The 26,307-nt window shown below is 41.4% G+C and overlaps 1 protein-coding gene across 1 annotated transcript; it reads left to right on the top strand.

Annotated features, from left to right (window-relative positions):
* The first annotated feature begins 680 nt into the window (after positions 1–680).
* On the top strand, positions 681–15,013 carry ENAM (enamelin). The gene is made up of 8 exons (XM_072987101.2): positions 681–734; positions 846–890; positions 1,881–1,922; positions 2,881–3,225; positions 4,095–4,136; positions 7,706–7,756; positions 9,362–9,415; positions 10,522–15,013. The coding sequence occupies exons 1-8, from the start codon at positions 681–683 to the stop codon at positions 13,186–13,188; spliced, it is 3,300 nt and encodes a 1,099-aa protein (XP_072843202.2). The 3' UTR covers positions 13,189–15,013.
* Positions 15,014–26,307: the final 11,294 nt, after the last annotated feature.

The raw sequence follows: 26,307 nt of genomic DNA, 5'->3' as shown, positions 1-26,307 counted from the left end.
GCAGCAGCCGGCCCGAGACCCGAAGGGAGAGAACTGGGCAGAACCAAGAGGGGTAGGGGCGAGGAGGAGGGAGAAGGGAAGTATCCCCAAACAGAACTGAAGCCGCGGGCGCGGCCCGCAAAACCGCTCCGCGATCCTCCCACTCAAACCTCCACGCCTCCTAAAGCCCCCACACAAGCCGTCCGCGCCGAGGGAAGCTCCCAGCAAAAAACCCAGGCCACCACCAAACCGTCAGCCAGCAGCCTCTCTCCTCAGCGCCGACAGCAAAAGGCCTCCTATGACGCACCGGCGCTTCCTTAAATAGCACCGGCTGCGTCAGCAACCCACGTGGCCCTTTGCTGCCCGCGCTTCCGGCGCTGGGGGAAGCAAACCCGCTGCGCCTTCCGAGGGCGTTTCCTCGCCCCTACGGCGCGCGAACACGTTCTCAAAAGCAATTTAAATGTAAATGTTTTAGATACCTTTGAGAAACAGAAAAATAAAGCTTTTTAAAAAAAAATTGTGCCAGTAACAGTAATAAACTATGAATAAACTGTAATTGTAACTCATTACTTTTTAAGCTCTGAGAAAAATGTAAAGATCTGAACGCTCAAAACTAGTTCAAATCTCAGCAAACCACTGTGTTAAAATGAATGTACTGGTGACTCTGTGTATGTGTATTCAGTAGGTGGAGAAAGTGAAGAATGAAGCTCTTTGTTCTGTATTTATGCCTCGTAGGCACATCATGTGCCATACCAGTGAGTATTTCAGTATCAGTATTTGCTAGATTTCCTTTAAAAGAAAAGGAAAAAAAAACACCTGATTCTGAGAGATAACTCAACATTCCTTTTTTTTTTTTTAAACCTTAGTTGCGCAGACGCCGTAAGGCAGGATTTGGAAGCAAGAGTGAAGAAGTGAGTATATTTCTCATTTTCTTCCAAGATGAAAATAAAGCATTAGATTTCATTAAATTTGGCAAGAAATGGCCAACTTCTGTGTTTCCAGGGCCTATTCTGTTCTCCTAGAACCCCACACTTTCAGAAGTTCTGAAAAGTTCTGATATTCACTCAGCTCAGTTAGGCTACAGAGGTTCACATTTCTTCTTTCTACTCAGCAAAATTAAGAACTGCTGGATAGCTCAGTGGTTTAGGTATCAAAGCCAAAGTTGGGAGTTTAGTTCCCCAGAGAGGGGCTGGAGTTGATGATCCATAAGGTCCCTTTTCTGCTGCTGGCAAAAAGAAGCACTCCCCGTTCCCCACACTGTCCCTGCAGGAGCAAAACATCTCACAGTAGCTGCCAGTTTTCTCAATAGAGTGTCCCAATGTGTTGAGATTCCACTTTTCATCAAGGATGGAATCATTTCTGAATATTCATTACCTTCTTTCTCCATGACTTTCACCATAAAAAGGAAAAACATTCCAGTAGGCGGGACACATGCAGCTGAATGAAATTAATGGTCAATAAAAGAGGAGGCCAGAGGGGCCTTCAGGATGTCCAAGCCTCTGTGTTCCTTCCTTGAATATGATTTGTTTGGGCATCATAGGGAAGATGGTATGGCACACACAGCGTTGTTCTCCAAAAACTCGTCTTTACTGTCCCCTGGATTGCAGACTTTGCTCCTTGAGGTGTCTAACTGCTTCACAGTTGAGCTGGTCCCAGCATAAGGCGTAAAAGATAAGCTTTCACTTCCAGAATTTAAAGTAATGGTGTAGGCCAGTAGCTATTTGCAGTGGTGTAATAGTACTGAAGCCAATAAAACTTGAATCAAGCTGAGAAAAAATAGCGGTTCATACTGCTTCAGTATAATGACGAGTAGGACTTTCATTTGTTGCATTGGCTAATTATTGTTCATACATATTTTCAGTAAAATGAAACACTGCCTAACGGATGTATTTTCTTTACAGATGCTGCCATTTGGTGCATATGGCTTTCTAAACTCACCACAAGTAAGTTCACCTTCTTCATGGTTCTTGAAATGTATATCTTTACATTCTGTCAAAGTTTACATCTCTGTGTGTAAGAGTTAGGAATACCGGTGTTGGGACTGGAGTGGGAGGAATCCACTAGCAAATAGAAACTTCTACTATTCTTTAAGCCACACGAGATAAGTGAAGATGGAACAAGATAGCATTGCTCTTATTATGGTCCAAGGTCTTTCCGCTTTGCTACATCTGATTTCTCCCAGAACAGAACCTAGTATTAGTTAGCTAGGTTTTACATTTATACACCATGTTGTTGTTTCTCTTTTTAAAAAAAAAAAAAAAAAAATGATCCAGGAAAGCACAAACCTCTGGTTTATCCTCAAAATACTCTGAACAGTTACTTGCTCAAGTTTACTCTTTAATTTCGTAGTTCAGTAGTGACTGGGTACTGGTTCTTCTTAGCCCGAGTCCAAATCTTTCACCACTACCCCTCATAGGATATTTGGTGACGTATGCAGTTCACAACAGGAGCAGGGTGATGGCCCACCATGAAGCCTTTGAGTGACCCCCCCATTCAGACCCTGTTGCTGATACCTTCCCCCACTTAGGTTTTTTTCCCCACCCCCTTCTGATACCCTTAAAAAAGAGGTTTTCAGGTTTTTTCCCCCTTCTTCTTTCAACCTGAACTGCCACCCTCCCCAGCAAACCCTTATCACACAAAAGCTCATCCATTGATCATCCATGTCTTCCCCATGTTATGTTTTTACCTCTATAAATAAAACACCCATTATCATTATGTTCCCAGGGCTCCCTCTGTTACTAAAAGAAAAATAAAACCCTGAGGTTGTGTCTTGAACGCTTCTCATTTTCCCGCGAAATAAAGGGCATATCATGGAGGGAAAGATGCCTCACTTTCTGGCAACAAGGTACCGCCTCAGAAATGGTATCTCATGTTATGCTGTTTCTTACAACTATGTTTCAGCTCTCACAGCTCGCAGCATCCTTATATGGCTACCGCCCAAGTTACCTACAGCTGTTCCCTCAGCAGCCTATGCCACCTTTGTCAAGACCATCCCTCTGGCAGCAGCAGATGCCGGCACATGAAGCCACCAGATTCCCTTCACAGAATCCACACAGGTTGCCTCAGCAACCTTCAGCAGCCAGGAGGCCAAACAGCAGGCCGCAACCCAAGCCACAGTTACCCCCACAACAACCGAGACATCAAGTTCAACAGCCCCAAATCAAAGTACAGCAACCACCCAAACTGCCTCCAAGTGCTGCGGACCCTTCTCAGCCTCAACCACAACTGCCTGATCTGCAGTCCAAGGTGGGTAAGCCACAACACCCATAGGTAAGCAGACAGACTTGACAAAGAGTCCTTCTCTTCAACTTTGTTTTAGTTTAGTTTATTATTATACGGTCATAGACCCGAAAATACAAAAATAAGCACATTATATAAAATATACAAAATAAGTAAATTGTTAAAATATATCAGCAGTATAAGACATGAGTCAACTTGAAGTTTTCCTGTTGCTTGATTACAGTGCTTTTTAGACAGGCATCTGCTTCAGTGCAATGAAGTAGAATCAGCAGCTTAAATGTCTCCATTATTCCCTCTGCTGCCTTTTCAGGCCAGGAGAAAGGAATCCATTTATAGTGGTAACCCAATTTTACTATTAAAGACATGATGATTTGGGTTTTTGTTGCTTTTGTTGCTGTTTGTTTGCTTGCTTCTTACTATTTCTGATTTATTTGTTGTTTAGAGAATTTAGCTTTTGATAGTTTTGTGGGTTGTATTGTGTGAGAGAATGAATATGCAAGGATGACGCAGAAATAACCTTATGGGCAACTGGTAAACATAACAAGAGTCTCAACTGTAAGATGATGTCTAAGAAGATACAACAGAGGGCCAGTGCACACAGATGTGTTCATTACTTGATCACTTTTAAACAACAGCTCTCCATGTGGACAATGGACAGATGCTATCTGAGAAGTTATAAGGTGGATTGAAGATAACAGAGCATTAAAAGAAGAGTGACACACTGTGATCACTTTGGACAGAGGCAGTACTGATGGCTGCAATCATAGGTTGGATTGCTCCCCCTTTTTTGCAATAATTGTATTGTGACCTTTCAGGATGTCCTAAAGCTTTATAGACAAAACTGTATCTTCCTTTTTTCTTCTTCTTCCCTCCAGGCATTTCTTCCACATCAGCAACAGCCCTGGCATTTTCCACAGGTGAGCTGATATTTTTGTAAAGGACACCTGGAGACATTTGACACTAGTTTTTAGACCCAGAGTTGTGTCATTGTCATCACCCTAAAAAGTCCACCAGATGGCAGATTTGTTTTTTATTATTTTAATAGGATGGCACATTTATTTTTAAGTTGTCTGTGCAACTCATAAATGTATTATGTAACTGGTAAAGCAAGCATTTTCTTCAGATATAATTGGTATATTCATTGGTATATTCATGAAGCTTCTACAGTCAAACTAAGACTTGTATGGTACACTCAGGGTACAACTAGATATGCTTTTGTCCTGCAATTTGGTCCGGGTTGAGACTGGCTGGTTTACTTCTATTCCCAGTGTCTATGTGATGTACATGCCAGTGCAACCAGTCCATTCCTTTTTGTTGTTGTTCTGTTGGAGGATACTGTGGGTTTTTTGTTTTGTTTTGTTTTGGTCCAGGGAGGATAATCACTCTGTTTGGCTTGGTTCCAGCATGTGTGATCACTAGGACTGAACCGAAGCAGATGGCTTAAGCTGTCCTTTTGCTTAAGGCAATTAACTATCTATCTTGAGGAATGGAATGCTTCCTCCCTGCTCACCTGCATTAACAGTTTCTTTTTCATTGTTGCCAATGTGCCAGCAATGCTTGGAAAGGGCCTTTCTCCCAGCCCTTCCAGTTAATTGCTGATGTACTGTCTCTGTTAGCAATACTTAAAAAGAACAGTTAGTGATGGTTAAAAAAACAATTCAAAAAATTGGTCTAAATAGGGACACTCGAGGTTTGGTGTGGCTGATCCTTGCATGTGGATGCAGGGATAGCTCCAAATGACACCCCACACCTCAAAGTGACTGTTTATCATGATCTAGACAGATCCAGGCTGAGATAATTGTGTAACTAGATGCACCTTAAACAAGCCTTGCTAATCTTCATTTATGGTTTCAGAAAAAGACAGTGCAGATATGTTCTCAGTAACTAATGCATGAGACCCCTACACACACTGTTTCAAACAGATTAAATTAGCAAAGGGGAATCAGGTCTACATGTTCTGCCACTGAGATCTCTCACTGTACTCAGTAACCCCAAATATTTAGTGGAACATCTGCAAAGCTAATGTAATCTGGAATCCAGGATGCATGCAACCACATCTTTATGGACTGAATGCTGTACACTATAGCAGAACCCCCGTATCCATGAGACCAGTATCATTTGGTTTTACTTTCCTGTAGTTTACCTCCAGCCTTACATACAACATACAAGTGCACGCCCTTGTGGCCTTTGCCCTGCTTCCTTATATGTTGTATATACAGGCTTCATATATCCACATTTTCATGTATCCATGGTATATCTTGGAAACAATCCCCCACAGATACCGGGGTACTACTGTATTGCTTTTATAGTGCGTTTTTAAACAACTTTTTTTTTTAAAAAAATTGTTATTGTATGTTTAAATGTTTTTAACTGTTATTATTTATGAAATGTTTAATTGCATGTAGTTTTAATCCATTAGTAAGCAACTCTGGGTCTCTATAACAGGGGAAAAGCAACATTAAAGTAAAATAGGTATAATAAGCCTGTGACCCTCTGTAAACTGCTGGCTGAATACAGGACTATCACCAATAAGATATGGCAATACAGGTGGCAAGGAAAGCCAACCTAGTCCTTTTCCCTTGCTTCACATGTAGAAGGGGCTAAAGATAAGGAATGATCTCACCTTGGATATTTCCATATTTGGGTCAGTGTGGTTTATCCCTATGAACACCTGCCATGTACGGGGGTACTACTCATGCTGAGCATAGGCGCTCACCCCCTCCACGTGACCCCATATTTTAAAACATTCAGCATGTAAACTAGAATGTTCATACCCCATCTCTCTACCATGTTATCAGGCATGCAAGTTTGGCTGTTGGCCAAAGCACGTAGAGAGGCCATGGATACCTGGAAGCAGGAAAGGAAGGGAGCCAAGAAAGGAAACAGTCTGAAAAAAGCCAGAATGCTATCCTAGTAGTAATTCTGTCATAAGCAGTTTTACACTGAGGGAGAGTGTGGAGCAGTAGCAGTATAGCAGGCAGTGAGTGGCACGGGGTTGGCTGCCTGGGGTCCCCTAAATCTCACGCCAGGAAGATTCCAGCCCATGGCAATTTTAAGTCAGGAGGTTGACTTTGTATTGACGTGCTGCTGCCTTGGGGTTCCCCATAATTTATTTATTTATTTATTCAATTTATACTTTGCCCATCTAGACCAAAGTCTACTCTGGGCAGCTAGCAATAATACATAAAAGTGAAAACAATATATTAAAATAAAGACAACAATAATAGTATAATTCAAGATGGCAAAAGTAATTAGGTGATGACAGGAATATCTCCTAAACATCCTATTAGCTGCTGTAAGGAATGGAGACCTGGATGCTAGGCCTTTCTTCCAATCCATCAGAGCTGGTCTGATACACTTGAATCATCTGGTGACCTTGATGGTACAAGTGACCTGCTGCTCGTTCCAGACAATTTCTAGTTTGGTTCTCTGGTGCCAAAGAAAAGAGGGCTCTGTCATCATCCCAGCTCCCATAGGAAAAAAAAAACTGGATTACTTGCATAACAACTGGAGAACCATTTTACCCAAATGGTTGCATTGTGTCATGATTGTAAGGCAGATATTTCACTGCACACATATACACACAGGCACAAACAGACAGATAAATGCAAATGCCGGCATCAAGACTCACATGTGAATGCACGTAAACAAGAAAATGCTTCCAGGCCCAGAGACAGGAAGATTTAAACTTCCCCTCCCTGTGTGTGATAAGAGCATGCACAGGGAGGGTGTGTGCTGTTATCACACACAGGGATAAGAACCTATCTGCCAGCTAGGTGGCTCAAGGAGATCCACTGTTTAAACAAAGAAGACATCTGTTTGCTCTTGGGAGCATGATTGTCCTGGGACAAGGGCATGTGGGGAGAAATGGCAGGCTCTTATTCCCAGTGCAACTGCAGCAACTGGGTTAGGGTTGGAAAATGGCCAAGCGTAACAGTCGCACCCGACACCCATGGTAAGTCACACAAGAAGCCTCTGCAGATCATGTGAATAGGGATGATGACAGAGCCCTCTTTTCTTTGGCACCATAGAACCAAACTAGAAATTGTAACAGGATTTTATGCTAACATGTTTAGGACCAAACTTCATATTCATATTTTGGTGCATTAAGTGAAGGAAAGTGATCCTGCACCTTACCATGCACAAAGCCTCCTCACCAGAGGTGAATGTGAAATCATTATCTCCCAGCCATGTTTGTTTGTTTGTTTGTTTGTTTGTTTGATTTGATTTATACTCCGCCTATCTGGACCAGTGGACCACTCTAGGTGGCTAGAGCATTCTTCAATGCTATAACATGTCTTTGGGCCCGAAAGAGAGATTGGGTTGGGAAATCACAGCCTATCGGTGCCACTGAATGATATTGATGTGTGTATAACAATTCCAACATTTATCTGGCACTCAAGATGCTGCATGATAAAGGTGTTCCAACACCAAAACCAATACTAATTTAATGTTCATGTCACTATTTTTTTTCTCTGTGCTGCAGATGTTCGGTCATGGAGGCTTCCAACCGCAAATGTTCGGCCCGTATCAGGGAGTAAGACATACCATTTAAAGGCTTCTTGGTTCCCAGGGATGGTGGTGGTGGGGAGTCATTTAAGACCTTATCTCCTGATGTAGAAATTCCACAGATAAAATGACCTGCAGAATTTCTGATAATGCTATTATGATTATGATTATGATTATGATTATGATTATGATTATGATTATGATTATGATTAATTGTATTTATACCCCGCCTATCTAGTCATTTCGACCACTCATTTTAACTCTATGATAGTACACCCACCAGAATAATAAATAGCACCCTTTTCACTCTTGCTCAGGGTTTTCACCAGCCCCCTCCTAAAATGCTAGTTTTCTATGCACATGTCAGGGACATCAAAATATGTCAACAGCAGCATGAAGTGGTAAAGCTGCCGGTATACAAATTTGCTAATTATGTAATCTGGCTCCACAAATGGGAGATACAGTCCCGTCTTCTGTGCCCACACACAATAACAGTACAGATTATGCATTTTATGCTGTGATGTTGTGATTTAAAATCCTGACTAGAAGGGCCCACTTTACTGTATCTTTGGGCCAAATGACACAGTACATTACAGATAATCTGTTCTTTCAAACAAACATTAGTATTCAAGAAACAGTCTTTCGATGTCTGAGAAATTAGACATACAAATGCTTATGGTCTAAAGGCCAGCTACAAAACAAAGCAAGAGATTGGCAAATTATGGGAATTGAAAGAAGTTGATGCTGCGGTATTATCCGCAATGCATTCTCTGTTCTGGTGTAAATTGTGAAAGAAACCAGCAAACAAATATAGTAAGACCAAAGGAAATCCTCACTATAAGGTAAGTCTGATGTGCTCCGAGTCTTTTATTAAAAGTATAAAGAAATTATTTCAAGAGAACAAAGACAAGAAGCAGTAGAAACAACATAGATGAATTACAGAGAAAATTTGAGGGCAAAGAATATACCTCTGAAAATTAATTAAAATGCCCACTTCTACAAGGAAAACAAAATCCCCAAAGTTTCAATATATCATGTATGCTTGTGCTGATGCTTACATTTGATAAAGCCATGTATAGTAAAAACGATTCCATTTCCCTCTGTAAAGAAAAAAAAATCAAAGTCAAAGTAGCATAGAGAGGGAGGTACATGCAGATTACAACTATTTTAAACCATCTTTGAGTTCATAGTTGCTGTGGCCGATTTGTCACCTGGTGACCAGTCTTCTGGTGACCACCCTTGCCATATTTAGTTAGGCTGCTCCTCAAACAGCAGACATGTAGTTCATCCTATACCTGAAGTTTTACCAATCTGGTAGATCCCGCAAGAGCTTGTCCTCCAATGGCACAGCCTTTGAGCACCCAGAGGGATCGCTGTGCCACAAGGAAGCAATGAACAAGACTTTGTGAATGAGCATTGCCACCATTCGCAGAACAATGGAAGGCATCGGCAGGCTAACAGGACCCTAAGAACTGCAAGAACTATACAAATTTCAAAAGAAAGACACTATTTTTTTTCATGCCACTTGACACTGCAACATTCTTTTTTCTGTAGGTCCCCCTTGCAGATGTCTAACTCTATACCCTTTTATTTCTTAATGATTCTAAACTTATTTCATCTTCTGTTTTCCCAGCGCACACCACTTGGGCGACCACTTGGACGGCCACATGTGAGCAACGAAGAAGGGGTAAATACATCACATGCAATTGGGATGACATGGGATGTTGTTGTAAAGAAGGGGAAATTCAGCTACAGAGGATCCTATTACATGATCGTGCCTCAACAGCTCAGTGACTAATACTTGGGAGCAACTCTCAGTATCATTTAGATATTGGTGGTATCCCACAAAACTTTAAGGAAGGACACAGGAACCTGTGGTTTTCCACATGAACAAATACTGCCACGCCATTCATCCCTCACTACCATCTAAACTATATGGCATTGATGGACAATTATATCCATGGCTTACTCAGTACTTCTTTAATATTTGCTAGGTCTAATGCTTATGGACGTTATGTGATAAATATAATGCAGGGCAGTGGGGGGGATGCTAGATTGCATTTTCTATCATCCCTCACATGTGTATGCTGGCTAGTGCTGATGGAAGCCACAATTTATTTATTTATTATTTATTTATTCATTCATTCATTAATTTGATTCAGACCCCGCCCCCCTAGACAGCGTCTACTCGGGGCGGCTTACAAAGTCATAAAATTATTAAATAACAATAAAAACATCACAATCAAAAATAAACAACGTTCATAATCATAAAAAACATTTGAACAATAATATAGCATGATCAAGATGGGGAATCGAACAACAGAAAGATAGAATTCAGGAATTGACAGGAGGGAAAGCCTGCCTGAAGACCTAAGTTTTTAAATGGCTCTTAAAAACACCCAGCGAGGGAGCCAGGCGGATCTCTGATGGAAGGCTGTTCCATAGTTGAGGGGCCACTGCCGAGAAGGCCCGTTTTCTAGTTCTTTCTTTCCGGGCCTGTCTCGGCATTAGGCCCCTCAACTGACCCTCCTGGCTATGCTGAGTAATTTGGGTAGATCTGGTTGGGAGAAGGTGATCTGCCAAGTAGAACAACATAATAGAACAACATCTGGAAGACTGGATGTCCTCCCTCCTTCCCCAGCTTTATTCTGAGGTTAAAGATTCTGGGGGTCAAAAGTTTCATCAAAACCACTAGCATTTAAATGAAACAACTGTCAAAGTACTTTTTTAACTAGCAAGAAAAGGATTATGATCATTTTAAAATGTTTTCTCCTCTCTTAAATGTATACATAGGCTCCTTATTTTGGGTATGGCTACCACGGGATGGGACATAGACCTCCTTATTCTGAAGAAATGTTTGAACAAGACTTTGAAGAACCTGTAGAAAAAGAACCTGCTAAAGAAACTCCAGCGACAAACCCTGTAACCAACTCAACCGTCACTGACACAAATACAACGGTTTCTAACCCAGCCAGCCAAGGAGGGAATGCTACCATTTCTGAACCCATCGCAACAGGCAATGGGGCCAATCCTCTAGGCCTTCAAAGCAAGTTAGTAGACGGGAATGGGTTTTCAACACCTTCTCCTACTGCTCATGTATCAGGTGGGAACGGAGCAGCACAGGATGCCCTTGAGCAATCTGGCCACCAGCCTAAGTCTCCAAATATGATTCAAAGCTTTCCTCCAGCTAGTCAACAGTCAACAGGGCATGTCCCACATATTTATAATCCCCACTCAGAGATGGGAGATGCAAGGCACAACACTTTAACTTTTAGAGGAAATCCATCTATACAGGCTGAAAACCCATCTCGTTCCTTTGGCTATAGAGACAACTTGGACCCCAGAGGTAATCTCCAAAGTACAAACAGTAACCAAGCCATGGCAAACCCTAGACCTATCTCATATGGACCTCAAGAGCAATCCCATCTCCCTGGGAGAAGCCCTTCAGGACAAAGAGAAATAATGCCTATTCCTACCTCTGATCCACCAAGTAGGTGGAATAAAGATCCAGTCTATAGAGATAATTATCTGCATAATTCTCCACCTGAAGGCCATTCCGTGGATCCACAGATTAATACATTTAGGCAACCTTCTGGGATGCAACAGCCAAATATACTTTCTGAGCAGGAAATATTTCCATCTACAAAAAGAACTCCATTTGAAACAGAAACCCATTGGTACGATTGGAAGCAGCAGTTGCCCAATCCTCCAGATCGTGAAAGAGAACGATTTCCATCTGCACAGAACCAAATGTGGAGCAGCAGAGAGAATTCACAGATATTCCAAGATGCTCCTCCAAGATATAACTCAATGTACTCATTAGATTCTATTCATCAAAGGGGACAAGAAATCTATTCTGAAAGGAACTCTTTCAGAAATCCCTACCAACAAAATGGTCATCCCAGTACTTCCAGGACATGGGAGGAGAGGAAAGAGTCTCCTGTAACTGGCTCAACAGGTCAAAGGGAAAGACTATCATATTCTCCAATATTGCCTTCAAATCAGATGCAGAAGAACCACTATCATAGAAGTGTTCAGCAGGAGCATGAAGCACACCCCAACCAAAACCCATGGGTCGATGAAAAACATTTGCTAGATGTTGACAGAGAGTATAAAAATCCCTCTTACAACCCACCTCAGTACCCCATGCATCCAAGATTTTCTACAGAAACTCCACCCAATGAAAGAGACAATTTGCCATATGAGCGAATGAACCAATGGACCCCGGAAAAACATATATTTATTCCGGTTACAGAACATTTGAAGCCAGTGGAAAATATCCCATATCATACAAATGGTATGTTTGGGCAAAAAGATCAGAATATGGGAAATCAAGGGTCAAACTCTCCACCACAAAGCATCTCTCTGTCCCAACGGGGGGCACAGTATGCAGAAAGAAGCACATGGGTCCCTCCCATACTTGGTCCATCTCCTCAGAAAGAAACCTCACCTTACTTTAATGCCTACTCTACAGACCTCAGAAGAAAGTCTGATGATGATATTGATGATACTGGCAAAATCACACATGGGAGTGCACCCCTTTCCAGTGTCAATGTTGCAGGGAGAAGACATTATCCAGACACAAGAAGATATTCAGAAGACTATCGGGGAGAGCATAGAACAATCACCACACATTCTACGGCAGATCATTTGTGCTGTGCAGAGGACTCTCCGGTGACAAAGGAAGGCCTACCAGCACCACTAAGAAGTGCTCCTCAGTTCAGGCTTGCTCCATGGGAAGAGAAGATCAGCACTGCCTATTCAGAGGGCAGCCACGGAAAGCATGCCCGGCATGCCCCTTCTCCAGCGGGTATTCAATCTAATTATCCTTTCATGGTGGGCAAAAAACAAAAGGAAAATCTGGACACATTCACAGAAGAAGCCGCAGGTGCACAGAAGAATCTGCCTTGCTCAAAATCAAAATTAAGCCAAGATCATACACATGAAACCAACTGTGAAACTGGGTTGCCCCCATCTGAGAACACACATGATTATGGAAACAGTCTCAGAGGGGATAGGCACAGTATTCCTGCAGCGATCATGGGGGAAAGTGAGTCCAGAAGGGAATTCAGACAGGCAGCTGTAAAACTGGTTCCTGAAAAATCCCCAGAGCCACAAAGGATCAGGAGTCAGGCTCTCGCTAGTGAAGATGGCAGGAAAGGACAACATGCCGCACTTGAAATCAAGAGGATTCCCTGCTTCGCCAGCTGGTTAAAACAGTATTTATCTAGCACTGGAGCTCCATCTGGTGATCAACAGCACAATCTCTTTCATGGAGAGACTCCAGTCCCAACCAGCAGGCCAAACGACATGCCACCTGAATCAAAGCCCATCTCTAGCACTAATCCATCTCATGATGATCGAGAAGGAAAACACCTGAAATTTGGTTCTCCAGGAGAAGAATGGGTAGAGCGACCAAATGAAACAACACCAGACTGTTTACTGCTCCAAAAGAAATGAAGCACTGGGGCCTCATGAAGCATTGAAAACCCAGAAGTATCCCTGAAAACCGATGGTAACAATTTCCTTCAGAGCATCAATGCACAGAAATACTGAGATAGTTCATGTGTGTAGCCTAGGACTGCTCTTCTGTTTTTCAGTCATGTGTTAATGTGTAAATCAAATATTCAATATGGCCCTTGTTTTTGTTCTTTTTAACTAGCAGGTGCACATGGGTTAGAAACCCCTTAGTCCACTCTGACTCTACCAGTGCTTTTTCTGTTTCTCTCTATATTTTCTCTTTTTTCATCCCCAAACCATTTTTTTATTTGTCCATGGTCTTTCTCTCTCTTAGTACTTGTTCAGCCTTTTTTCTCTCCTATGTCAGGTTAACCGAGTTTTCTCCTTCTCCCTCCAAAACTCTTAGACTATTTAGGCAGGGGGGAGCTACAAAGGAATTCACTATATGGAGTTCCCTTGGGTCTCTGTGGAAAAATGAACATTCCAAGCCTGTCTGCAGCATTGCCTCCAGGGAAGGTTAAGGATGTTCATAACTTAATGACTAAATATGGCATTGGAGGCTACTGACAGATTTTAATTCACTAAAATTAAGTAATCCATTTACAAAGCAAAATAAATGTAAGCCAAGTCCAGAAGGGAATTCAGTTCTCTTTAGTTTCTACATAAATTTTCATGGTCCTGGAGCTACTGCAATAAGAGATAAACTGGGTTGTTGTTGTTGTTTTTTTAATTATTATTATTATCATAGATGTTAGTGTTTTTCTGGGTTTCTCTCTCTGTTTCTGTTCCTTCTCCTAAAACAGCCTCTTGCCCTCCAGATGTTATTGAACTGCAGCTCTTACCATGCCTGTTTATTGACTAAACTAGCTAGAGCTGAGAATCAACAGTACTTCCAGGGCTATAGGTTCCCCATCTGTGTCCTAAAGCTAACCTTTCTGACAAAAGCAACTCCCTCACCACCACTACCATTGTCTACCAGTATTCAAGTGACAACAGCAATGGTTTCCAGGGTCATCCCATAATACAGTTTATTTTCTAATGCAGAATAGCTTTAGGTAAGCACACAGAAGCAGCCTTGATGATTTCCAGTTTGTTTTATGCTGTCACCAGTGTACATTTTTTTTCATTGTACATCTGCTTCTTCTTTGATAATCAGCATCAATGGAAAATATATATATATAGCTTGTGTATATCTATGAATTCTATAGTTGACAACGTCTGCTAATCGTGCACAAAGGCACAGTATCATGTGTATGACTAAGCTTTTCCTTTGCCTTCCAACCTCATTCTGCAGAGCAAGACAAATGTTTTCAAAAAACAGCATTGCCATCAGCCCTGTGGACAGTTCAGCATCTCTCCTCCTTGCTGGGTTACAAATTATTTGTGTGAACCAAATGTGCTCTTCATTTTCTTCTGAAGCTCTTTGACATTAAAATGCATTTTATTATGGACAGATTTCCTCCTTTCATGTCTGCGTGGTGCATTTTGCCTTTTCTGCTTTGCACTCTCATAGCAGAAGATGCCAATTAAATTGTCAGAGTTTTTAAAAAGACTCAGAATGCAAAACTTGGCAGGGCTTAATGGGGCTCTTAAAAGAACATAATTAACCAGCTTCCAAGAAAAACAGCCTTCTGCTTCCCTTCACCAATGATACGATACAAGATAGTCCTTCAGACAGCAAAGTGGATTAGTGCTACCGTGGAAAGCCAAAAGCACATGGGAGGTGCCGATTGGATGCAACAAGGAAAGTTCTATTGTTAGACAGGATGTTAGGGGATAATGATCCTTCTTGCCCTTCAGAAGGCTGTTTAAAGGTTACTAAGAATGTAATTGAAGCACCCAGGATACTAAAGACACAGGAATCTGCCTTAGCTGCAATCAAAGCAGAGGTTCATGAATTTGGAAAAGCGGCTTTTTGGTGCTGCAGCTCCCAGAATCGTTTATCCAGAGTGTCTACTTGCCATGCTAGTTGAGGAAATCTGTGAGTTGTGGTTAAAAAAGAGGAACTTTTAAAGGCTCAGCATCTGGCCCACTCTGGTCAACACTGTCTGGCAACAAGTCCCCTTAGTCAAGGTTCTTTGCCATTCCCAACCCACCCTGGACACTGTGCATGCACAACAGATGCTCTACCACTGAGCTAGCTGACATACATGATGGACTGCAGTCTTGCATACTGCAGCCAGCACCGAACCACAGAACTGATTTCAATGGGTTGAAGCAGGCTGTTCTTCATTCTGTTTCATAATTCCTCCATGCCAAATATTTTCCACCACTTTCCTCATCTTATGATGAACCCAAATGCCCTTTTGGAAGCTGGGGGGAGGAGGGGACACTTGCAACTTGACAGTACCATAGCCAAAATCTTATTGTTTAATTATGCTGGCGTTGATATGTAGTAACATAAATCGCAATGGTGAAATTACCCCACCAGGTTAACAAAATACCTTCTTCGTTGTGCACCAATTCACACCACTGTTGTCCAACATGGAACTCAAGTAGCAACTAGTTAACTAGCAGGAATTTGTGGCTGTGGTTTACAGCACTGGACTTCTACTAGGGTAACTCACCAGTAGAAATTTGGCCATTGGGTTTAAACTAGCTTGGAAGAACACACTGAATATGAAGCAGTGCAGACTAAAGATAAAAGTTCTACATATTTACTTTCTACCCTGCTCTCAGGTCTTTTATGACTCCCAAAGGCCAAATGGGCTACATCAGACAAGAAACAGAGTCATATAACATCTATGTATCTGTACAGGAAGCACAATGAACTCCTGTGCAGCCCATTCCTATTCATGAGTCTCTGGAGGCAAATCCCACTTTATTTACATAATGTGGCTACTTTTAAAAGGTTTTCCAAAAACCTTACCATTTCCTGGGAAAATGGCAAGAAATTAAGATGTTTAAAATGGCCGGCTAGATAGCTATTTTCGAGCTGTCCCTTGCACAAGTATATCACATTGTGCTGAGATGCAATCTGTACTTTTCATAACTAATTACATTTATCAGAGTGGCTCTTCACGTGTGCCGTGCTCCTAGAAATTACCATTTTGAAACAAAATCAGTTTAAATGTCACTGGCATCCCCCTCGCCTAATAGCACCATCGATTCCAATCCAAATGCATAATTGGCAGACAGACGTGGTTAAAGGAAATAGCTGTCAAAAAAATAGGGAAGTATAAATAATAACATAAGTCTAGGGATACCAACCATGCAGCCCTAGACATGTCTACTCAAGAGTATGTCCCTCTGATTCCAATTATGCTCACCTCAGGTAAAAGCACATGTAATAATTAATAAGTACATGCTGTCAATTCAATTCCAACTTATGATGATCCTTTCCAAGGTTTTCTAAGCATAGAATACTCAAATGTGGTTTACCATTCCCTTCTTCTGGGGGCACCTTTGGAACTGTGCCCCGTGCCCAAGGCCGACCAGGAATCAAATTTCTGGTCTCAGCCATGTGCTCCATCTCATCATTGAGCTATCCAGCCAATATCAACTAACTCAGAGCTGAGGCGCCAATCAGTCCAGACCAAATTGGGATTGAAGGTCTCCTGTGTGGCTGTAGTATTGATGTGTCCTCTTGCTTCTTCCTCCGAAAGATAGAAGATCTGGTGCCCTCTTGCACCAGCTGCGACCTCCAGCCACTTCCCAAATGCTGACCTTTACAAGGCGCATCACTGATCTTTCGAAAGACTTTGATGATGAAGGTTAAATCCTTTCTCCCTCAGTATGGTTGCAGGGAGCAGAACAACGGCAAGTGATAAAAAGCCCTTTCGGTATCTGAGCTTTCAACAAACACTGCCTTCATATGTGGAAACTTTTATCCACTGCTGCTAAAAACAAAACAAAAAACAAAAAACAGAATAGTGATGTAAAGAATTAAAGCTGGGCTTTTAGTACCTCCACAAAAGCTTTTTTCTTGAACTGGAAATCAATTTCAAGAAAATTTCTATGGCAGAGGCCATTTCTGTACCGATCTGGAGGAGATCAAGTAAATGTCAGAGAGTGCCCCCACATTTTTGCATCAGATGCAGAAGTAAAACTCAGGATTAGGTGATTTGCAGAATAATGAACAAGATATGCAGAGGTGGTGGGGGAGCTACTCCATTGCTAGTCAGCTATCACTGGGTTATAAAACTGCCTCCATGCTCTCTGGGTAGCCCGGTTGTTGCAAAAGTCTTTTCACATCATAGTAGGAGGCACTTGACTGATTACTGTAAGAAACAGGATTTTCCATTAGCTGCTATGAAAATCTAGCCACAGCAAAATCAGAGGTATTGTCCCACCTTTGAGAACAGGAGGTCTATTTCAGTGTTATCTTTTGTGGATTACAATCTGCTTCTGCAGACAAACATGTCTGAAGGTGTGGTTTGCAATCCACGAAAGCTCAGATACTAAAATAAATTTGCTAATCTCAAAACTTTGGGTTTGGGTTTACTTCTTGCTGAAACAGGTTAACCTGCCTATGTCTCTGAAAAACTAACATTTTGTGGAAGATGCAGGCAATGTTGAAAAATCTACCCTTATTTGCTTGTCCGCCCCACCTTTAAAGACAGCTCAAGGCAACATACATGACTTGCTGCCTTCCTGTTTTATCCTCAGGGCAATCTTCTGAGGCACATCAGTCTGCAAGAGCATGACTAGCCCAAGGTCATCTGAATGCCCTTCATGGCTCACTGGAGATTAGCACCTATGTCTCCCAAGCCTATGCCCAGCATTCAGACCATTACACTGCACTGGTTCTCACAGGATGTTGTCCTGGTTTGTAACCATTTAAAGGAGGTCTGGATCAGGTGCCTCAGGCTAGATGCCTCAGGCTAGAACAGGGATGGAGACAGGTAGGTAGTCCACCAGATGTTGTCAGACTGCAATTTCCACCAGTCCTAGTTAGTACAGCCAGTGGGGTAGATGCTGGGAGTTGTACTCCAACAACCTCTGAGAACCACACGCTTCCCCAGGAGTCCAGAAGCCAGATTCCAGCAGCCGCCAACAGCAATGCAGTGAAAGCAGCTGCTCTCCCTTGGGGAACAACTTGAACAACGTCTTCTGGAAATGGAGGCTGCATTTCACTATCGCAACCAAGAGCTGCTGCTAGACTTATCCTTCATAACCATGTCTCTAGCCCTTCAAAAGTGACTTGGGTCAGTAGCCCTAAATTTAAGTTATGTAAAATGTCAGAATGAACTAACTCAAATATACCGTATGTGGTTTTCTTTTAACAAGGCGCAGGGAAGAGCGTCTGGGTACACAATATCGCGAAAGAAAAATATTTTGACTTATTCTCAAAGTACATTTAAGTGTCTGGCAATAAAAGCCCCACCACCACCAATACATGCCCACATTTTCAACAAGTACTCTCTTATAGCGAAGGTTCTTTAAAAGCTCAAGTGGAATACTTCATTACATATGTCTGCATTGCCGCTTTCTCGCAGCGCTGCTTGGAGTACAGGAAGGGAGGCTTTCTGACATGTCCTGTGCCAAAGCTGGAGCATTTTCAGGATCTACATATCAAGACAAGGAGGGTGTGGGAGAAAAAAGAATTATGTTCAACTCCCAGCAGCATAAGTACCATTGCTTGTTTGTTTTCATTCAGACAATTTTACTTGATCACACTGGGCAGGCCTTAGAATGTTATTTTTTAAAAGGAAGTTGTTGCACTGTAAGGAATCCAATTGTTATTTCTGGGCAGCCAAATTGTTGTCATTGTTACCACTGCACATAATTTGCTGTGTTACATATTGTTAATGCCTTGCATTGTCATTGTATAAATAAGTAAATAAGTTCTTCACTTCCACTGTGTATTCATATGGGATGTGGTTTAGATTATACCTGACTAGCCCAGTGGTTTTTCCTACTCTCTTCAGTTTAAGCTTGAATTTTGCTATGAGAAGTTGATGATCAGAGCCACAATCAGCTCCACGCCTTGTTTTTGCTGACTGTATTGAGCTTCTCCATCTTTGGCTGCAGAGAATATGCGGTAATCAATCTGATTTCAGTATTGCCCATCTGGTGATTTCCATGTGTAGAGTTGCCTCTTGTGTTGTAGGAAAAGACTGTTTGTGATGACCAGCTTGTTCTCTTCAAAAAACTCTATTAGCCTTTGCCCTGCTTTGATTTGAACTCCAAAGCCAAACTTCCCTGTTGTTCCTTTTATCTCTTGACTCCCTACCTTAGCATTCCAATCCCCTAGAATGAGAAGAACATCTTTCTTTGGTGTCAGTTCTAGAAGGTGTTGTAAGTCTTCATAGAATTGGTCAATTTTAGTCTCCTCAGCATTGGTGGTTGGTGCATAAACTTGGATTACTGTGATGTTGAAAGGTCTGCCTTGGATTCGTATTGACATCATTCTATCATTTTTGAGATTATATCCCATTACTGCTTTTCCCACTCTTTTGTTGACTATGAGGACTACTCCATTCCTTCTGCAGGATTCTTGCCCACAATAGTAGATATGATAATCATCTGAACTGAATTCACCCATTCCTGGCCATTTTAGTTCACTGATGCCCAGAATGTCGATGTTTATTCTTGCCATCTCCTGTTTGACCACATCCAGCTTCCCAAGGTTCATAGATCTTACATTCCAGGTTCCTATGCAGTATTTTTCTTTGCAGCATCGGACTTTTCTTTCACTTCCAGGCGCATCCTCAGCTGAGCGTCCTTTCGGCTTTGGCCCAACCATTTCATTAGCTTTGGAGCTACCTGCACTTGTCCTCTGCTCTTCCTCAGTAACATGTTGGACGCCTTCCGACCTGAGGGTCCCATCTTCCAGTGCCATATCTTTTAGCCTTTTGTTTCTGTACATGGAGTTTTCTTGGCAAAGATCCTGGAGTGGCTTGCCATTTCCTACTCCAGGTGGATTGCATTTAGTCAGAACTCTCCACTATGTCCTGTCTGTCTTGGGTGTCCCTGCACGGCATAGCCCATAGCTTCCCTGAGTTACTCAATACCCTTCACCACGACAAGGCAGCAATCCATAAAGAAGGCTGAATAGTATAGCTTCTGCTTTTCACATAGTGGTTCCAGATCCAAACCCTAGCATCTCCAGGTAGCGCTCAGAAAACACTAATGTGCATACACCAGACATCAGTTGTCAGTCTGTGCTGACAATATTGAGACAGATGGATGAATGCTCTCATTCTGCAAAATAAGCTTCCTGTATTCCTGAGATAAAAGCCACAGGCTGTGACAAACCATCATCATTTTTAGTATTGCCACAGTGATTTTTCTCCTTGGCAGATCAGATTCTTGTAGGGGAGGATTTGGTTGTTAATCAAGACTCTGCTACTCCCAGACTTTGGAACTCCCTCCTACAGGAGGCCAGATTGGCCCCATCTTCATTATCCTTCCACAATCAAGTGAATACCTTTAACTTCAGGTAAGCTTTCCCTCAGTGACTGGCTGCCTGGCTGGGGTTTTAAATGGACTATTATGCCTGACTGCTTTGAATGTTGCTTCTCTCTCTCTTCCTTATTTTAGTGGGGTATTTGTTTGATGCCCAGGGTCGTGGTGGTGCTGCGGGTTAAAATGCAGAAGCCTCTGTGCTGCAGGGTCAGAAGACCAGCAGTCCGAAGATCGGATCCACATGACGGAGTGAGCTCCCGTCGCTTGTTCCAGCTCCTGCCAACCTAGCAGTTCTAAAGCATGCACATGTGAGTAGATAAATAGGTACCACCTCGGTGGGAAGCATTCCGTGTCTAGTTTTGCTGGCCATGTGACCACAGAAATTGTCTATGGAAAAACGCTGGCTCTATGGCTTGGAAACGGGGATGAACATTGCGCCCTACAGTCGGACACAACTGGACTAAATGTCAAGGGGAACCTTTACCTTTTACCGTTATCTGTTTGATCCTTTTTTGTATTTGTATACTTACCGTTTTTAGGCTTAATTTTTGTCTTTTAATGATGATGATGATGATGATGATGATGATGATGATGATGATGATGATGATGATGATGATGATGATGATGATGATAATAATAATAATAATAATAATAATAATAATAATAATAATAATAATAATAATAATAATAATAATAATTTATTGTCATTGTAAGTATATACACAGTATACCCATACAACGAAATTCACAGACACCCAGAGACCAGACACATGCATGATGCATCCTTTTTAAGGAGAATGGGGGGGGGGGGAATAAAAATATTTTAAATAAATAAATAAAAATATGGAACCTCCACAGAGCTTCTTCAGAGCTGTCCCTGATCCTGGTGGTGTTACTTCTGATTCTGACTCCTATCCCAGCTTTCCTCCTGATTGACTCCAATACACAAAAGCTTTGACCCAAAAGACGTCTTACTTGGTGCTTTGCTTCCAGCTGATCCTGCGCCAAATGGAAGCCATTAGTCTCCAAAATGCCGAGCTGATCTGCGAGAAGTTTTCAGTTTCTTTTTCCTTCCTCATCTTGAATGCTTGCAATCACCTGGAATAGCAATGTGGGTTAATAATGACACATGCAGAAAAGAGAGGATTTGTGGATCGAGGTGAAGTGTACATTCTACTACAGTATATTTTATGCAACTGAGCAATCAGGCCTGTACTAAAATGCACAATACCACCAAAATATAAAAACAACAACAGAAGTGCAAGAATACAAAATAACACAGAAGATAAAGAAGGAGCAATTGTTTTATTTTTAAAAAAGTATTTGGCTCCTGATAGCAGAATAAGCAAAAATTGTCACCAAGTAAAATGAGCCAACATATATTTTTTATGACCAGACTCCTCAGAAATGACAATTAAATCAGAGGTAGGGGAGATGCAGGCTAGACTTTTCAACATCTCCACCGGTAACCCCATCCTCAGATTAAATGCCACACCCCCACACAAAACGTACAGGAGTGGTGACCCTTTAAGTAACTTTTAACCTCCACCTCCTGCAGATGTAATGCCCTAAAATACAAATATTCCAAAGCCAGAGGTAGAATTGGCTTCTGAGACCTGCCAAGATAAGTCCTGAGACCTTCTCTAGGTTAAATCCAATTGTCAGTCTCAACTAGAGACTAGTTCAATAGGTCTTTTCTGGCTGGGATTTAGGGTTACTGCAGAGGGAAATGATCTTAGTTTGGACTACTGTATTATTGTTACAAAGAGTTAAGCAACAACTATTATCTCAATTTCAGATTTTAAAACGTGTAAATCATCATGTGGGTCCAGAGATTTCAAGAGGAAACATTTGAGTATATTCTTAACTATATCCTATTAACTGCAGGCTGGGGTGGGGGTGGGGGGTGTTTGATACATCTTATTTGAAAATCGGTCCCTTTTGCCTTCAGCATATAAAAGATATTTGCAGAATCCACAAGATGGTGCTGTGCCACATCCTTTGTGATGAATACACTGTTTTCCAGCTTCCTTCTACTGTTTCATTTCCTTGTGATGCATTCCCCCCCCCCCGCATTATCAGTAATCTTTGGAATCACAACTTTTTTCTGATGAAACTTCTCCTCAACTAATTACCTTGATTGTTTGTATCCACTTCTTGGAGAAAGAAAGCAGAAAGCTCCTCAATGGCACTGTGACTTTCCATTGGGTACAGGTCATGCACCAGATCCCTGAGCAAAGGCTTGTCCATAATACCAGAGGCTATGGTTTGGTAAAGTCCTGAGCAAAGAATAGGGTGAGGAAAACAGTAGCATCAGTCACTTGAGATCTACCTTCTAAAACTGTGTCCAAATCCCTATTAAGCAGTTTCTGCCTGCACAGTGGGAATGATGTCAGCAGCAGCAGATTGCCACTGATTAAACACTTTTTTAAAATTACAGGATACTCATGACTGTGTTTCATTGTGCAAAATACTGTTCAGTAACTTTGCAGCCAGTCTAACCCAGATTGGGAGCTGGAAGCATTTGATTTATGCTAATTAAAACCTTCGTATCTCCCCATTAGATGTTCCAAGGCCTTCTACTGTTTTCTTTTGCCCTAGGGAAGCCTCTGGTAGCCTTGAGATCAGGAGGGAAACATTGAAAGTCAAAAATCACTCCTGGGTTGCCACTGCTGGGATTAAGGCTGCCGAAGGCAATCCAGCTGCAAGTTTTGACTATTAAAGAACTCCTTCTCCCCTCCTTGGCTCCCAAAGGTTTCCCCAGGGCAAAAGGAGTCCCCAGGAAGCTATAGAACTTAAAATGGGAGATGGGAAGAATTTAATTATTGTAAATTAAATGTTTCTAGTGCTTGATACAGATTGCATCAGGCATAAAGTTGCACAGCAGGGTTTTGCACATTGTGCACACAACCCAAAACTGAAAAAGGAAATCTTTAATTAGTGGCAATCTCCACTGACAACAACATAATTCCCATTCTGCAAGCCAAGGTTTATGATGAGATTTTGTGACACAACAAATATTGTCCTGTTTGTACCTGTTTTAAAAGCACCAAACTAGTTCCTGTTTTCCTAAAGTAAATCAATTTAGTAAAAACTATGGATCGAAACAAGAGACACAGTTGGAATCCAACATGTGCTTCTCAATTGGTGAAAGACATATTTGTCATGTCACAAAGTTTTCCTCATCTACATGTCTTGCATTCAGCATGCTCTGTTTTATGACTGGTCAGAGGAAGGTAAGCATAGGCTTCATTTGCAGGCTCCTTGAAATAAGTGAAAATCAAAGCAACAACCAAAGGGGAATAAGTTAAAGTGGAAGAAAATCTTGTTGATGAATCTGTGATTTTTTAAAAAATATTTTTATTTATAAAATATTTTACCAGTAGATACCCTCTGGCAATAGGGATGTTAGACTCCTTAACATAAATGTTTCTGTCAATGTATATGCCGTAATTCCCTCTGTCCACAAAGATGCCAGTAGAAGTTGTCCTAAACAAGAATTAACTACAGTATTCATTGAAAGGAGATTCCTCAAAGAGCATGGTAGGCTTGCTTCCGATCATGGACAAAAACAAGACAAAGAATCTTATAGAAATTTGTTATTGGCTCTGTTATTGAATGGAACAGAAGACTGTTAGTACAAAAAAACTGTGATAACAAACATTTGAAAAGATGTTGCCCTGTAACAAAGTAGAATATGAGGCAACTGGCTTTCTGCCTAAAGGAGGTATAAAAACATATGAAAGATGCTAGAAAAGAGAATAAAACATTTTTAATTCCCAGTAAACTCTGCTAATGAATATTCCTTCACTAAGGGAGAATGAGAAAGGCAGCAACATGAATAACAGCTGAAGAAATTCAAGTTGGCGCTAAAAAACCCTAAAAATTCAAGTTTTAATTCTTTCAGTAAGTGATCTTCATTTTAGATTTTTTTAAAAAATTATATCATTGTTCTAATCAGTGTTTATTATTATTTATTGTTTATTAAGTTACAGATTACTAAATGTTTTTAAATTGTTTTAAATCTTTGTTTTTAATGTTAATACATATTTAATTGTTTATAATATGATATTTATTTAGTATTCTAAAAACTGTTGTTTTATAGTTTTAGTTTTATATTTCCAGTTGTGGTGCACCCTGGGTTCCCTATGGGGAGAAAGGCAACAAACAAACAAACAAACAAACAGCTTAAGGCTGTTGGTTGTAATTTTTAAGATTAGAAGGTTTCACATTTTTAGAGAGAGAGTTTTCCTGTATATGAAATATAGATTAAATACAAGCATATAAAATAGTATCAGCTTTACTGGTTCAATTTTCAATTTGGAAATAGTAGAATTAAAAAATATAAAAATGTCTGAGGAGAGAACTACGTTATCATAAGTGATATATAACTTATTCTTCTGCCCAGAAGCAAGCTGAAACATTTATACAAGGATACTGACATGAGTTTTCATATTAAAGTTCTATCAGAGTTCCAAGCAAATGACAAAACTTTTTCCACATGGAGAGGAATGTCTGTTGCGGAGGAAATCGACGGGCTTTACTTTGATCCCTCTCCATACATTAGCAGGCTATGTGGAAGAGTTGGGGTTGAGGTAAAGCACTGGGACCCTAAAACTGACAATTCACTTGCAAATTCTAGACTTAGTTTAGCTTCAAAGTTAATGAAGCGCAAGATTAGCAGCTGACAAGGAGGCAACTGTTCAAGTCAGCCCTTGCCATGCTTTCAAGCCTTTGCCAAGCCATGACACTCCAAGCTCACCTAACCCTTGGCCCATGTCTCTGCTCATCCTAACTGATGCTGCTACTACTCTTCGGACATTCCTCTCCTAGTTTGATAAAGAAGTCCATTCCAGGGCTGGAGACAGGTGCTGAGACAGACAGATTCAATTAAAGTAATCTGGGTGGAGAGACAAACTTTCCCTCCAAAGTTAGTTTTGATGGCTCCTCCCCTAGTGCAGCTAGCCACCAGTAGAGCTGATTGGCTTGCACTGGAAGAAGAAGAAGAAAAAAAGCATGTTGCTTAAAGCACTGGTCTCCAACCTTGGACCTCCAGATGTTCTTGGACTTCAACTCCCAGAAATCCTGGCCAGCAGAGATAGTGGTGAAGGCTTCTGGGAGTTGTAGTTCAAGAACATCTGGAGGCCCAAGGTTGGGGACCACTGGCTTAAAGCACTTTCTGGGCAGTTTACAATTTAATTATGCAGGCTTCACATTGCTCCCCTCCAGCAACCTTGGAAGGCTGGAAGGCTGAGTGAACCTCGAGCCAGCTACAGTACCTGGGACTGAATGCGGGTTGTGAGTAGAGTTTTGGCTGCAGTACTGCAGTTTAACTACTGCACCACAAGGCAACACAGATAATCACAAAGTGATCAAGGCAGATAGCCCCAACCTCTCTCCTCCTTTTTTGAATGGTACAGAGGTACTAAAGAACAGACCCATTCTGTAAATAAATAAGGGGACCTGGGAATCTGATGAAGGGCAGCAGTCTGTAGACGTTCATACAAGCAAGCATCAAAGTCCTTGTTATCTCTGCTGCAAGAGACCCACTCAAAAGATTGTATTCCTACAGATATTGTTTTCAAACAGGAAAAAACCCAGATCAAGAAAAGTTTGAGGAACCAGATACCACCACAAATGGAAAGTACAATAATATACACACTCACCTAAAGCTCTACTGAACTCATATAATTGCCCTGTAAGCTTAGCATTTAAAACAGAATTCTGTGGAGACAATAATGAAACATAAATTTTAAACTTTCTTCTGTTA

Source organism: Pogona vitticeps, chromosome 2 (assembly GCF_051106095.1).
Source record: "Pogona vitticeps strain Pit_001003342236 chromosome 2, PviZW2.1, whole genome shotgun sequence".
NCBI lineage: Eukaryota > Metazoa > Chordata > Lepidosauria > Squamata > Agamidae > Pogona > Pogona vitticeps.
This window is presented reverse-complemented; position numbering and strand designations above follow the sequence as displayed.